Here is a 15177-nt window from a genome sequence, read left to right on the forward strand (position 1 = left end):
GCTGTAATCAGACATTGGCAATATTGTCTGCACAGGAATTGTAGAGAGAAAGTTGTTCTTGTTTCTCTCTGCATAGGACACAGCCATCTTATAAATCTGTTTCTGCCAAAGGCTGATGATATACTGTTTGTTTGCCATTTTTAACTGACTTATACACTCTGTTGTATTATATCCAACAGGACCATATGTCTGCTGATTCTAACTTTTTAAAATCATTAAACTTGTTTGTTTACTCTTATTTAAAATAACCTTTTATGCCATTTTTACTAACCTTTATCCTTCCTGTTCTGACATAATGGCCTAATTCTGAAATAGTTTTTTTTTTTTATCCTTATTGTTTATACAACTTAGTTCTCGCATACTGCCTTTGTAGCACTAACAACCAAAACAGCCAACTTACTGAAATTTTGTAAAATGCAACATTATCATTAGCAAAGGCACATGATGCAAGAAAGCAATTATATAGCATCAGCCAAAAAAAAAAAAAAAAAACACCCTTATTTCACCCATCATTAAACTTGTTTGTTTAATGATGGGTGAAACAAGTTCTGCCTTGAATCTGTTTAAGCTATCAACTTCTACAACGACAGATGGAAGTTTGTTCCAGCAATAAACCATCCGCTGGCTAAATGCAAACTTCCACACATCTATCCTACAACTGTCTTTCCTCAATTTGAATTTATGCCCTCTCAAGTGATTATTCTGAGCAAGAGGAAGAATCCCATCAGCATTGAGCATGCTCAAACCATTCAAGGCTTTGTACACCTCTATCAGATCACCTCGCCGGGTGCCTAGTCTCCAGACACTGTAATTTGCAAAACGTAAGCCTTTCTTCGTAAGAGCAACCCTTTGTTCCATTCACTAATCTTGTTGCCCTTCTCTGTACTTGTTCTAGCATCTCTACATCCTTCTTGAAATGAGGCCTCCAGACCTGTATACTCTAGGTGCGGTCTGACCATTGCCTTATACAAGGGAATAATCACCTCCTTTTCCCTGCTAGAAAAATTCCTATATATCATCAACAATACACCATGAGCTACTCTTGCAGCCCGTCTGCACTGCTCAGAAAACTTCACATCTGCCTGCACAATTACCCCCAGGTCCTTTTCATTCTCTATCACTGTCAGTGTGGTAAAACAGAGTTGATACGTTACTCTGGGATTACTGCTTCCCATATGTAGTACTTTACATTTGTCAATGTTAAACTTCAGTTGCCACCTCTCAGCCCATCGGCTCAACTTTTCTTGATCCTGTTGCAGCAGTGTACTGTCATTAGTGTCATTAACAACCCTGCCAACCTTTGTATCGTCTGCAAACGTGAACATTAAGCCTGATATATCATCATCAATATCATTTATAAATACAGAAAACAACAATGGACCCAACACTGAACCCTGAGGGACTCCACTAATGACATTAGTCCACGAAGAGCAGTGTCCATTGATTACCACTCTCTTTTGTGGCTACTGTGTATATCAAAGAAGTATTGCTGGAATTTTTATAAAATTATAAATAATAATAAATAGTAAGATTTTACCTTAAAATGTTCCAATAACCAAATATTAAATGTTAAAATAATAAAATTACTGAATATTTATAAACAGTAGTAAGTATCTGTATTTTTCTTTAGGCCCTGGAATGGATTCGAGAAACAGGAGAACATTATTTATCTAGTAGGAATACTTTAGGGGAAAGCACTGAAGAAACAGAGGCATTGCTAAAAGAACACAATGAATTTAAAGGAAATGCTAAGGTTTGTACTTAAAGTTTAAAATAATAAATAAGATGTGTATATATATATATAGGTAAAACCCGTTATAACACGGTGATCGGGGTCCAAAGAATCACATTGCTATGTAAGCAGGATTGCATTAGAAAATTCTAGCCATTTTTTGGCATTCAAACTTCATACGTATTATCAGCTTTGCTCATCTCTCTCTTTTTTTTTTTTTTTTGTGTGAATGGAATAATATGCACTTGCATTTTTGCAATATTTTATTGATGCTCTGTACAATAAAATATTTATAAAAACATGAACATGATAAACGCACACTTTTTTCGCAAGAACAAATTAGTACGCACAGAAACTGCTTTTCCATGTTGTTGTATTGACTGATATATTCCTGTTTCAAAAATAAGAAATGGTTGAAAAGTCGGGAAAGAAAAGGGAACACATAATGCACTCCGTGTTCTTTCAACTACTAAGCAGACATTAGCAAACAACCTTTTGTGCATTAGCAAACAACCTTCATTGCATCTGTTTCTTTTTAACAATTTCAATAACGTGTTTTAACTATAAAATTTAAAGGGAATCTACCTTTTCTGTTTCAAGGAACTTAAGTCCCAGTTGCAAACCAGGAAGTGCCTCCACGATACAAGTCAACAAGTAAAGTTACAAGTCATTTATTATTGTTCTTACAGAAATCAAAGGATAATGCATATCATGGGTTCGCATTAAACAGAAAATATCCCTGCATGTTCACAAGGAATCCAAAATGTTGATCTGCAGTTACTAAAAATACATTTCAACTGACGAAAAATGGGAGCCATGCTTGCATCACATTCGAATCAATCGCGTTTTAACGGGTGTCAGATGTATATATAAAATGAGAGGAGAAAAGAAAGAAATTCAGGAAGACAGGGAGTGATAGAAGGGAGATTGAAGATAACTAATAAAATATTTAAGTTAAGAAATAAATAATTACAGAATTGATAAAATAATTACACAATTGACAAAATAAGGAAGTTGGCACACAACTTACAAAACTGGACTCTCATCAGGTGCCAATGGCCAGAATTGCAAGCAACATAGCGAGAATAAAAAAAATTTGTTACTTAATAAATGAAAATGATAAAATTTTGTAAACAAAATAAAAAATTACAAGGATTAAAAGAGGGGTGGGTTTAAAAAATGGCTTGTGAATTTTACAGTTTATCACTATGAAAACAAGAAATTAAAACTGAAATTGATAACAGAAATTTCTAGAGAGATATAACGTATTAGTAATAGCCATATGGTGTAAGGAAGCCTAAGGCTTATGCCGCAACAGCCAAAAAAAAAAAAAAAAAAGAGAGAGAGAGTGAAATAATAAAAGAAAAGGAAACAGACAACTTATGTGTTTCCCTCTTCTCGCAGGTAGACCTTTGAATTTACCCTACTGTCAGCCTCTACCACTCATGTAGGTAACTTATTCCAAGAATTTATAACTCGCTGGCTAAAATATAACTTCCTGCAATCCAGTCTAAACATGTCCTCCCATAACTTGAATTTATGATCATAGTTCTAGAGTCATATATAACCGTGAAACTGTCATCAGTGTTCATTTGATTTATGCCTCTCAGAGCCTTAAACCTCTAAGGTGCCTAGTTTCCAAGCTCTACAATCCACATATTTGCAGTCTTTCTTCATATGGATGCCCTTTTGCCACTCTCACCAGGCAAGTTACCCATATTTGGACTCTTTCAAGAAGTTCAATGTCTTTCTGTAGGTGCGGTCTCCATACTTGAACACAATATTCCAAGTGTGGTCTAACAATAGCCTTATATAATTTGATTAAGACGTCCTTATCTCTACTGGCAAATGTTCAATAAACCATGATAGGACACCATGGGCCTTCCTTGCAACCTGTCTACAATGCTAGGAGAACTTCATGTCTGACAGTATCATAACTTCCAAGTCCCGTTCACAAGCCATATTCTAAACTACTGACTTTAGTTCAACTCCACCAAGTGTATACATTAAACATTTAGTTTCTTTTCCCCAGATATAAGACCTTGCATTTTGCTGAATTAGAGCATAGCTGCCACTTTCCTGACCATCCCTGAAGTCTATCTAGGTCACTCTGAAGAAGCATTGCTTGGCAGTGATTCTTCACATCAGCTGCAAATTTAGACATCACACCCTCTATCCCTTCATTCATGTCATTTAAGAAAATCAAAAACAACAGTGGTCCTAATACTGATCCCGGGAACTCTACCTTTTACATTAATGCAATCTGAGAAATAACCATTTATCACAATCCTTTGCTTCCTGCCCTGAAGCCATCCTGCTAATTCCTGTGATTGCAACCTGCTCCAGCTTAAAAAGTAACCGCTCATGTGGGACTGAGTCAAATGCTTTGCTGAAATCTAAATAAACAATGTTGAAATTATTCCCTAAATCCACGAATGACCTTGTCAAAATAGCTAACCAGATTTCTTAAACCTGATTTTCTCTTTAAAAAAGCATGCGGTGTATCCTTCAGAATTCCATTTCTATCTAAATCAGGGGTGGCCAACGAGTCGACCATGGCTTTAATTTTGGTAGATCACGGCGAATTTTAAATATACAGTCATCCCTCGATTTGTGCAGTCAGGTATACTACCAAAATTTTATATTGTGCAGAGGGTTTTGCTACCTGCACGTTATTTTATTTTTTTATTTTCTTTTATTAACGAAACTTCAAAAATAGGAATGAAGAGCAGATTTTGAAATTTTATTTATTTATTTATTTTTTTTTTTTGCATGATTGAAGATTTCATTGAAAGAGAAACACATTTCACCATTATAACGTAAAATACCACAAAATTCCAGCTGTCGGTATTATTGCAAATGCAATAAGATTGAGTTTACTACCCGTTTATAATTAGATTGCACTAACAGAAAAGTGCAAATTGTTTTTATTGTTTTATTGTCGTGACCTCCAGAAATAGCTTTAGAGAAATATCACAAAGGCATTCTTATAAGGATTTTTATATGATGACATTTTGAATTGCACAGTTTGTTACTATTTCTACAACTACATTTATTACTGTTGCATTTTCCTTTACAATTACATTTTTTGTAACCTTGACCACCAAATATGGAAAACTTCTTAACACACTCCCGCAAAGATAATTCGGAGTCTGAACTTCCGCAACACTTATAAATATTTCATGGCATATAGAAAACTCATTTCTTTTATGTTGGCCAATTTCCCTTTCTTTGTACCCAATTTATATAGTCCACTATTGTCAATATCCATAATAACTGCCAAGCAATTTCTTGGGTCGCTTCTGGCTCTGTCAACATGAGGAATTCTTATACGTACTGTATCGCCTACTTTTCCAGTAGGAAACTTTTTGTTAGACACGTTTATCATTTTTTAGCTTGTATTTTAAGATTTTCTTTTACCATTTTATGTTTTCTATATATTTGTGCTTTCCTATTTGCAACAATATTATCCAAGGCCTTGTTATTCTCTTTAATATTCTCCTCAATGTTGTCCATATGCTCCTCAACGTTCTCCATTATATTGTCATTTTCAATTTCAATACTCTTTATGCTAGTGTCTTTATGAGACTGCGGGGGCCTGCTGGTGTCTCCTGCAGTCTCTCCAGAATCATAAATATTTGATTCCTTTTCTATCATATGATCATTTTTAAATTGCTTCATTATGTTTTCTAGTTCTTCCTCTTCTTTTAAATTAACAGCAACTTCTTTGGGAAGCCATGAGGTTTTGAGGCCAATTTTAATGGGAGAATCAAACATAGCTTCATAGGGACTGCATTTAATTCCTTGGTGATATGCTCTATTTTTCTTTAATTGAACAAATTGTAATCCTTCACTCCAGTTGCATGTTTCATTTGTTTCTAGCCACGTACTCATTATATTCTCTATGTCCTGGTTTGCACGTTCGACAGAACCTTGACTCTGGCTGTGCCAAGGTTTACCCTGTACGATTTTCAGTTCTTCCCAAGAAGAACATAATTCTTCGATAACTTTATTCGCAAATTCGTGACCGTTTTCGCTTTGAAGGATAGAAGGAGCTCCAAAAATAGTAAATATATCCAATAAAACATAAGCAACTTCTTCAGCATGTTTGCTTTTTAAGGGATGCAATTGTACAAATTTTGTTAGGTGGTCTTGATATACAAAAATAAATTTGTATCCCTTGTCTTGCTGACTTTGCATGTCAATCAGGTCCACCTGACATCAACTATTATTTCGTTAAACACCATTGGCTTAACCACTAAGCCTTTTTAGGAACTTTACTTTTCTTCTTACAAGGCTCACATAAGTTTAAATATACCATTGCAGACTCAGTGGTTATATTTTTATACTTTTTTTGAATTTCGTTCATCATCCAATTTCTTCTACCATGGCCAATAGCTATATGAATATTATGTATTGTATCAAAAATTTCCTCAGTGCAGACATAATATTTTATGCTTTGGTTATTTTCTTGAACAGGGTAAATCAATTTATTACAATCACCTACTTTAATTATATCATAGCACTTGAGTCTTTGGTAATCTGCTGGAGTTTTTCCTGTGGTTTTCAATTTTAGTGCAAAAATGTCATTTATCAGCTGTATATATTTTTCTTTCGTTATAAAACCTTTGTTACTGCATTTTGTTTCTATTAATTTTGTTAAATTTGCAGTAAAACTTTCTTTCATTCTTTCAATGGTATCCATAACCGTTACACTTTGGCAAACTACAAAAATTTTCATTACATGTTAATTTCTAATTGTTTTTCAAAGAAAACTTACCTATGGACATAAACTAAATATGTTTAACTTTATCTATAAGTATAACGTTGCATTAAACGGTAAGAATGCAGACTCAGTGGTCGTTCTAGTTCAGCCCAACACTGCTGCACTAACTAAATGGCGGTATATTATAGGTTTTAGAATCGGCTAGTCGACTTGACAGTGCGCAGAAGCACTTCCCTTCATTTCATTCATATGATTTCTCTATCCTATTTATCAAATAAACCAGCGAGCGCTGGAGAATATGTAAAATGACTGGTATATTTAATAAATTGCTATATATTTATTCAATTCTCCAATATATTGGCGATTATACATATTAACCGGTAATTATTCATAATCACCAGATTAATCATTTACTGTAACATATGTATTTTATGTATGTGCTACTGTATATAGTAATCACTGTACAAACATAATTTACAAATTAATCTTATGACACTGTACAATTAATGCAGGATGTACAATTTTCATTTTCTTATTTAATAATGTAGTACGTAATTTTGAAAATTAGATTATACTATTAGTAGAATTACATAAAATGTTTAAACTTTTTGCCATTCTTTTGCTGATTTTATGAGCTATCGATATAATGTTCTTTTAATATAACAACCTCTTTTTTTTTCTCGTTCCCTTGAGGAGAATTTGCTGTCATCATCAGCCATTTTCAATCCACTGCAGAATGAAGGCTTCTCCAGCAACTTTCCAGTTCCTTCTGTTTTGAGCACTGGCCATCCGTTTACTACCCAAAAACTCATGAATTTCATCTATCCATCTCCGCCTTTGTCTTCCATGTTTTCTTCTAGCTCCTCTTGGGTACCATTCTATTATTTTCTTAGTCCATCTGTCATCATGTCTTTGAGCTATGTGTCCTGCCCAAGACCATTTTAGTTCTTTAGTTTTGATAAGAATGTCCTTTACTTGAGTTTGCTGCCTAATCCATGTGTTTCTCTTCTTATCTAATAGTCTGATTCCCAATATAATTCGTTCCATTCTTTGCTGTGTAGTTCTCAGCTTCTCTTCCATTCTTTTGGTGAGTGCCCAAGTTTCACTTCCATAAGTCATGGTGGGGAGTATGCATTGGTTCATTATTTTGCGTTTCAGATAAACTGGGATATTGCTCTTCAGTATGTGACTATATTTCCTGAATGCTATCCATCCAAAATTTATTCTTCTCTTGACTTCTAGCCATTTATCATTATTACAGCTAATAACTTGTCCCAGATAAGTGTATGACTCCACCTTTTCATTTACTGCTCCTTCAATCATTATTTCCCTTTCTGTGGCATACTTGTTCATCATTACTTTTGTTTTAGCCATATTCATCTTTAGTCCAAAATCCTTACTAACTGTGCATAACTGATTAAGATTTTCCTGTAATTCTTTGGGATCGTGGCTTATGACCACAATGTCATCTGCAAATCATAAGTGGTTTAGGTACTCTCCGTTCACATTGACTCCTTTCTGCGACCAGTCTAATCTTCTGAAAGCTTCCTCAAGGGCAGCAGTAAACAGCTTCGGAGATATTGTGTCTCCTTGTCGAACTCCTTTCTCGATTTTAAATTTCCTACTGTCTTTGTCTAGTCTAATAAAGGAGGTAGCACTCTCATATATTTTCTTCAAAATCATAATATAAGGGGTATCTATGCCTTGTGTTTCCAGTGCCCGAAACATTGCCTTATGCTGTATGGAGTCATAAGCCTTTTCATAATCCACAAATGCCAGGCGTAATGGTGTTTTATATTCATTTGTTGTGAATGAATCAAATCTTTACAATTTGTTGTAAAGAGATCCAACTGTAATTACATGTTGCGTAACAGCATTCATTGACATATATTTACAAATTCTTATTATGGGTTTGGAACTAGTGGTTAAATTCTTAATGAGAGAAAGATCCAGACTTTTTAATCATTGAAAAATGATAATTTTTTTAAAAAAGCACAAGTTTTACACTGCTGTGAATGTGAATCAGACTGCCTTAAATAATAACATAGGGGAGTAATTCACTAGTAACTTTATTTCGTATCAGCATAAGTTAAGTACTGCCTGTATAACATGTACATTTAGAAATAAAATGGTATTAGAAATTTGAATTACTAGTTCTGTTGGCACACTAATAGTTTCTTGATGTTAGCTTAGTAATAAATTACATTCTTAGCTTAAATTGTTTTCATGAACACATTACTTTTTCCTTTAAACAGTAATATAAGACTACTCTCTTTACCGCTAATTTTAGGAAACACGTGAAAAGGTGCGATTACTTCTTCAGTTAGCTGATAGTCTTGTGGAAAGAGGTCATGCTCATGCTACTGCCATAAAACAGTGGGTTGCTGCTGTAGATCAAAATTATAAAGATTTCAGCATTCGTATGGATAGGTATCGTGGCCAGTTGGAGCAAAAGCTGGGACTCAAGTCAGAAGTATGTTCTTTATGTATAGACTGTTATTGCTGAAATACATATTTAAGGTTTGATCTGCATATTTAATATCTTCATTATGAGATCAAATCTTGTATTGTAGATAGGTAAATGAGCGATTTTTTAATAATTTTATACTTAAGCTGATTTCAGATTATTGCCCATAAGTTTTGCTGTATTTTAAATTAACTACTTTCAAACCAGAAAGAATAAAATAAATAATAATAATAATAATAAAAAAAAAAGAATAAAAAAATAATTTCTTGAAAATAGTGTAATAATTTCTCTAATTACCTTTATTTTGTTCATTTTAAGACTTTCTCATTGATTATTAACATAGAGAGGTTTAGCAATGCAAATTTAATTATTTGAAAGAACTATAAAATACTAGGTGCTACCTGAATGTTGCGCGGGAACTACATCTAGTATGGACTTGTGCACTAGGTAACACTGCATGCATCCTTTGTGAATAAGTGTGCCACATGGTGTCAGGCTGGATAGAGTCATTGAATATTTATGCACGGTTATTTGGTGGTGTGTTTCATGTAGTTTGCGATTGTTGCAATGGCTGATGTGAGAGAGCAACGTGCTTGCTTGCATCAAGTTTTGCTTCCTTAATGATACAGCAGCAGGAACCAATAAGAAGTTGGAACAAGCTATTGGTGACAATGCTTTAGGCCAGTGCAGATCTACCACTGATTTAACTCTTTTAAAAATGGTAAAAATGGTCGTCGAGCACCACCCCTGAAAATGTCGCAAATGTTCGGGCAGCGAGCCGTGAAGACTGCAAGCGGACCATCAACAACATTTGTGGCATTGTAGGACTATCGTACGGCACATGTCAGCAGATTTTGTCAGACGAGTTAAACATGAGAAGGATTGCGGCTAAGTCCGTGCCACGGTTACTGAGTGAAGACCAAAAGCAGCATTGCATGGAAGTTAGCAGAGATCTTCAAGAATGGGCCAGCAGTGATTAAAACTTCCTTTCTATGGTCGTCACTGGTGATGAGAGTTGGATGTATGGGTATGATCCAGAAACCAAGCAACAATCATTCCAATGGAAGAGCTCATCTTTGCCCCAACTGAAAAAAGCCTGACAAATGAGGAGCAATGTGAAGTCCATGCTGATCTGTTTTTCTGCATATTGACAAGATTATCCATAAGGAATTCATCCCTCCTGGCCAGACCGTCAACACAGCAAAGTTCTACTGTTATGTCCTGAGGCAGTTCAAGGAAGCTGTCTGGAGGAAACATCCAGAGAAGTGACGCACAAAGAACTGGGTCCTTCATCATGACAATGCACCGTCCAATACATCTCTTGCTGTGGTGCAGTTTTTGGCATCCAACAACATGACAATTGTCCCCACTTCCCTTATTTGCCAGACTTTAGCCCCTGCCCCTTCTTCCTCTTCCCAAGAATGAAAATCAAGCTGAAGGATTGAAGGTTTGACAGCATAGAGGATATCCAAACCAAATTGCAGGTTTGAGGATATCCAAACCAAGATGCTAAACAATCCAAATAATAGAGGATATCCAAACCAAGGTGCTAAACAATGTGATAAACGACTTTCAGGACGTATTCAAATCATGGGAGAAGCGCTGGGATCAGTGTTTACACTCTCAAGGGGACTACTTCGAAAGTGATGGTGGCAAATAAGACCCAGGGTGAGTCTAATTTATTTTATAAATACATTTGTGAACTTTTGGATAGCATCTTGTAATTTAATGTGTCTCAGCTCTTTCTTTGTGCCAAATCTTTGAGAAGGTTATCAACACACACACACACACACACACACGCTTATGCATGCTCTGTAGCCATATATACAATTTTAAAAGTGGCCATTATTATTCTCCTTGACCTATAAATTTCAGACTTCAGCAAGCTTTTATGGCTAATTTTGCTAAAACAACCATACAAAGATTTCTTTGTTCAAGCGTCATCAAACCTTCAAGTAGGCCCCTCCATCTCATGATATTCAGCTTAGTGCAGTTTGTGCTTTCTTTTCTAAATTTCTAATTATTCTACCTCAAAAAAAAAATAAAAATAAAAAAAAAGGAGCTATTTTGGAATGAGCTACAAGTTGGGGGCAGATACTAGCACCTATCACAGTGACTGATCAGAACACCATCTGAAAGAGTTTCATATTCTAAAGCAAAGGTCAATTTTTACTACTCCAAATATCAGGGTCACAAAGCAACACAGTAATCTGACCATTGTAAAAGTTCAGTCAGATTTTTGGAATGGGCTACAAGGAGTGAGTGGATACCTGACTATCACAGAGACTTATTGGAAATGATCAGTGGATATTTTCCTGGAGGTCCAAGAGAAAACTATCTTTGCAACTGGAATCAACACATTGAAGCATCTTTGGCAAATATGTATTGACTTTTACCAAAGGCAATGCTGAAAAGTTATGTTTCCAGACTTCTCAAATAAACCCATCATAGTTAGGCAATGAACTTTTCAAATGCTCCTTGTAGTATTAATAAAGCCAAATGATGCAAAGAAGCAAACGTTTTCTTCATTGGCCAAAAACTAAAATGATAATAAAAATAAACAGAATACTTATACTATTCCCATTCCCGTATTTTGTAGAAAATATACCCAGTAGGATTGATACTGTCATGCAGGCCAAAGGTGGCCCTACTGTGTTTTAGTTTTTTGGATTAAAAAAAAAAACATTTATGCAGCTATCCATGCCTGTGGGAATGTTTTTGATTTTGTGCACATTCACATATGCATGCTTGCCCACACACACACCAAATTGTATATACAGGAATACCTCACATAGTGCGGTTAATTCGTGCCAAAAAAATATCACGCTATGCAAAATCGCACTGATCGAGGTATTATTAGTATGTATTTTAATGTAATGCGTTCCGATAATTTGATTATATAGGTTGAGTTGCAAAAATATATAGGTGTTTGTTTACCATAAATTGATGCACACGAAGTTTTTGCAAAAAAAGAAATTAAAATGATAAAAATGAAAAATACTAGTAAGTATAGCACAAATGATTTTTATTGCAGTATGTACATACCAAAAGAATATAAGTGAAGTATGTACTGTATTTTTATTTTGAAAAATAACTGATCAGCTTAGTTTGCACAGTTTTTTTCCTTCTTTTTATCTGCATACATCTCTTTATAACATCGAATGTCATTTTGCAACACCTACCTTACTTTCATACCTTTCGATGTTTGGATCTAGAACTCTCAGCACCGTTACATTTCTTCTTTCCACTCATATTTGCGTATAAGGGTATAACGTTTTTAAAAAATAATCTTTAATAAAAATACACAGTGAAAAATATTTGTACGGCTTACACACAGTGAATGACCTCACCGCTCGGAATCTAGAGTGTTTACTAATGTATGAATGCTAGCAGAGTCCATATATATATAATGGAAGTTGTGACTACAGTCAGCGTGGCCTTGAATCACGCATTGGCCTATGTGCTGGCATTATAATACATACATACGTGTCAAATGTATTGGTGTGTAACGCAGTTAATTTTTTTTCAATTTGTAAACCGCGCTATAGCGAAATCTGCGCTGTTCGAAACTGCGCTATGCAAGGTATTCCTGTATGTATGCATATATATAATTCATGATATTCTGAATTTTAGCATAAATTATACACATGCATAAATACGCATAATTTGGTATTCATGTACACTGAATACAGTGAGTTCCTGTTGATCTAATAGTAGGAAATGATTAAAAAATATCAGGAGAACCAAACTAACAACTTCATATCCCTTGACAGTTTGGCCTTTTTTTGTGATGGTCTAACATCAAGATCACAATCACTGAAGAAGCAGAGGAGAAAACTTTTCACAGTTGAAGTGCTTTTATTTCAATTATTCAGGCTTTATTATTAGTAAAAAATGTCAGTTGAAGTCAGCAAAGTTGACCAACAAGTATATACATTTTTTGTTGGAGGTCTGGAACAACTATGAGTGTTTGAGATAATTTGACTCATTTTAATAAGGTGGTTAAAGTTTGACATAACTGTTCCATCTTTATTTAATGTGTGAGTTTATCTACCTGGTATTTTAGTATTTTTGCATGTGTATTATAAATTGAATGGCTTAAAATTACAAAAAATTTAAGACGATTCTTTGTTTCTCTTTTAAATTATACAAGAAATTTAATGAAATGAAAATTTACAAAACAGTATTGATATTTTAGGGGGAGACAAGAGATTTATCTTTAGATCGAAATAGTGATCCATCATTGGAAGCCAAGGTTAAAGAAGCTGCTGCCAAAGAATTAAACGAAGAAAAGCGAAAGTCAGCAAGAAGAAAGGAGTAAGTTTAATATATATATATATATATATATATGTATATATATATATATAGGCCATGGTCGCACACTAATATTAGGTTATATAGTTAAAAATAAAAATATAGAAATATAGAAACATGGTACTTATATATAAATATATATATATATAAAATATAGAAAATTAATAAATATCTTATGTAAAGTAAACTAAACATTACATCAGTCTTATTATATATTTTTTGTATAGTTTAAGTTCAATTATTAGAATAGGTAAGATGTAGAATAAATGTATTTCATATTGGATAAGCTGGATACTTTTTTTTTTTTTTATGTGAACCCCAAACACGAGAGGTATTAGAACCTATAGTACTTAGTACCGTGCTTGGGTTGGAGGTTGAGAAAACGAAAGAAGATATTTGTTGACATTGAACGTGAACTTCTGTAGATTGTAATTTTCAGGAAATGCGTATGAAGGAAGGTTGTTCCAGAAAACAGCAGTTGAATGAATAAATGAGGAAGATGAAAAGTTGGTTCTGTGGGTTTGAAGTTGGACAGGAAATGGATGTTGGCTGAAGGGTGGCACATGTTCAGACTGTTTTGAAAGAGAGAGCGGGAATTATAGAAGCCAATTCAGAAGAACAGTGCCCATGGAAGTATCTGTAGAAGAGGCATGCAGCAGAAACAGTACGTCTATGAGAAGGTGAGTGGAGAGACTCTGTTACAGATGAATCATTAATTAACCTAACTGCCCTCTTCTGAATGGAATCAAGAAGCCTGAGAGTGTTTTGGGGTCGCCACCCCAATGTGGGAACAATATTCCATGGCAGGGCGGATTGGCAATTTATACAGAGTGAGCAGCTGTTTGGAAGAAAATTAACGCCGAGAGCGAAAGAGAAAACCAAGTTTTTTAGATGCAGAGGAAGCAATATTTGTAATGTGCTTGTGCCAAGAGAGATTAGAAGTCAGGGTAATCCCCAAAAGAGATATATCATTTTGCCTAGAAATCGGAGTGTCACTAAAGATAGGCATAGGAGCAGAAGAATCCTTTTTGCGAGATATAAGACAAGATTGAGTTTTAGAAGGGTTGAAATCAACTAAGTTGTCTTTGCCCCAGTGGAGAATTACCTGAAGATCGGCATTTAAGGAATTGGTAGCAGATTTTCGAGAAGTTGAAGCTGATTGAGCAGAACAAGGTTTCTCAAAATGGAAAGTGGAATGCAATGTGCTATCATCAGCAAAACTATGGATAGGATTTCCAGTCAATGGAAGAAGGTCATTAATATACAAGAGGAAAAGTGTGGGGGAAAGAACTGAACCTTGGGGGGGGACACTGGCATTAGTGGACAAGTTAGAAGACTGAGAGCCATCTACCATCACTCTCAGTGAGCGATCAGAGAGAAAACTGGATAACCAATTACTAAAAACAGTTGGCAAACCATAAGATGGAAGCTTGTTTAGAAGACATTTTTTGCCAAACACAATCAAAAGCCTTTGAGATGTCAAGAGCAACTACTTGTGTTTCACCGAACCTTTCCATTGAATTAGTCCATAAATGGGTAACATAAGCCAGAATATCACCAGTGGATCGACACTGACGGAATCCATACTGGCAATCGTTGATCAGACAGAAGATTTCTAGGTAGTTTAAGGGTTAGCATTAGCATTAGTAGAGGCATTTGATGCAAGAAAGCAAGCTTATGCAGCATCAGCCAAAAAAAAAATAAAATAAAATAAATAAATAACCACTTCCACTTCACCCCTCTGTTCGTTCGAAATACCTGTCCAGCTGAGCCTTAAACTTATTTAGGCTATCAACTTCCACGACAAGGGATGGAAGTCTATTCCAGCAACCAACCACCCGCTGGCTAAAGGCAAATTTCCTCACGTCTATCCTACATCTGTCTTTCCTCAATTTGAATTTATGCCCTCTCAGGTGATTATTCAGAGCAAGAGGAAGA

The 15177-nt window shown here is 35.0% G+C and overlaps 1 protein-coding gene across 3 annotated transcripts in view; it reads left to right on the top strand.

Moving 5' to 3' along the window:
• Positions 1-15177, top strand: part of trio (trio Rho guanine nucleotide exchange factor) — a 996553-nt gene that overhangs the window by 554455 nt on the left and 426921 nt on the right. For all 3 annotated transcript variants that reach the window (XM_090387950.1, XM_090387951.1, XM_090387952.1), the window contains 3 exons: positions 1631-1753; positions 8749-8931; positions 13124-13242. In XM_090387950.1, the coding sequence (XP_090244076.1) occupies positions 1631-1753; positions 8749-8931; positions 13124-13242 (425 nt within the window). The remainder of the gene's footprint in view (positions 1-1630; positions 1754-8748; positions 8932-13123; positions 13243-15177) is intronic.

Source organism: Mastigoproctus giganteus, chromosome 13, assembly GCF_048544385.1.
Source record: "Mastigoproctus giganteus isolate SK-2022 chromosome 13, ASM4854438v1, whole genome shotgun sequence".
Classification (NCBI taxonomy): domain Eukaryota; kingdom Metazoa; phylum Arthropoda; class Arachnida; order Uropygi; family Thelyphonidae; genus Mastigoproctus; species Mastigoproctus giganteus.